We start from the raw sequence: 1,235 nt of genomic DNA, 5'->3' as shown, positions 1-1,235 counted from the left end.
ACCACGCCCTGGGGTCTGCACTGCTATGGTGGCTCCAGAAGGACCTGAGCACTCCAGGCTGGCAGACCCCGGCCCAGGTAGCCTCAGTGAGGCAAGTCATGAGCTCGGGCACCAGCATTCCTTGCAGCGCCAGGAGGAGGAAGACTGATTTGGGCAGCAGAAGAGGTGGGATGGGCAGGCAGGCATGACAGGGCAGGGTCAGCCCCTCCGTGCCCCGGAGTTCAGGTGCTGTTCCCCTGTTCCTGCTCGAAACGCACCATGGCCAGCTGGGAGCGAGAGCCTACGCCCTCCAGGCTGCTCTGCACACAGCGGTGATAGATCTCTTCACTGAGCCGGGGGTTGCAGGCCTGGTGCCGGTAGTGCTGCAGCAGGGCGGGCTCCACGGCCCGGAAGACATGGAGGTTGGAATACTTGATGAACATGTCATAGATGTCCAGGGTCTCCAGGATGTCCTCGTTCTCCTGTACATCACCTGCCATGCGGGTGCGTGCTGCCATGTAGTCGGCGTTGTAGAAGCAAGCTTCGTGGAAGACATCACGGTCGAAGCGCCCCGCGTCCCGCAGCAGGTCCAGTGGGGCAGGTGGCACCTGGTTGTGGTAAGCAATGGCAGGGTTGTAGCCCTGGAAGTGGATGGGGAAGAAGACCTGCCAGTTGTTGATAGTGTTCATCCGGCAGGGGTTCAGGAAGTCGATGGTGACCTCCGTTCCCACGCCGGCCACGAAGAACAGCGTGTCCACGGGATGCTTCTTGGAGATGATGTCCATGACTTTGATTTGGGAGGGCGCATCCGTCTTGACGCTGATCCAAGGGATCTTCACCTCTGCATACTTGCGCTCATACTCAGTGATCTGGGCCTTTACAGGGGCGAAGATGTCATTCTGGGTGACCTGCTGGGCCTCGAAGGGGTCGTAGATGAAGAGGAAAGTGAGCACTGCATTCTCGCTGCTCTCAAAGGCAGCTGCCGCGTAAGCCTCCAAAAAGCGGGCAGCATGGTCCCGGTCGTGGGCCGTCAGTGGCAGGATGACGTTGATGCGGCTGGCCTCTGTCACGTAGGGCATGGGGATTATCTCCACCTCACTGAGGGGCCGCACCAGGTGAACACGCTTGGTGACGGAGCGGCTGTGCCCTTTTTGGGTCACCACCTCTACTTGGAGGTCCAGCGTGTACTCCATGCCGCGCGTGGGGTCGAAGCGCCGGTACCCGCTCACCAGCTGCTGCTTGCGGACGTGGAGCAC

At 60.7% G+C, this 1,235-nt stretch overlaps 1 protein-coding gene across 1 annotated transcript in view; it reads right to left on the bottom strand.

The window, feature by feature from the left end:
- Positions 1–221: 221 nt before the first annotated feature.
- The window catches only part of CHPF (chondroitin polymerizing factor), a 2,648-nt gene continuing 1,634 nt past the window's right edge, over positions 222–1,235 (bottom strand). The window contains 1 exon segment of the mRNA XM_009873208.1: positions 222–1,235. This exon segment is cut by the window's right edge and continues 1 nt beyond it. Coding sequence (XP_009871510.1) covers positions 222–1,235 — 1,014 coding nt within the window.

The sequence above is a fragment of the Apaloderma vittatum genome, unplaced genomic scaffold, assembly GCF_000703405.1.
Source record: "Apaloderma vittatum isolate BGI_N311 unplaced genomic scaffold, ASM70340v1 scaffold35697, whole genome shotgun sequence".
Classification (NCBI taxonomy): domain Eukaryota; kingdom Metazoa; phylum Chordata; class Aves; order Trogoniformes; family Trogonidae; genus Apaloderma; species Apaloderma vittatum.
This window is presented reverse-complemented; position numbering and strand designations above follow the sequence as displayed.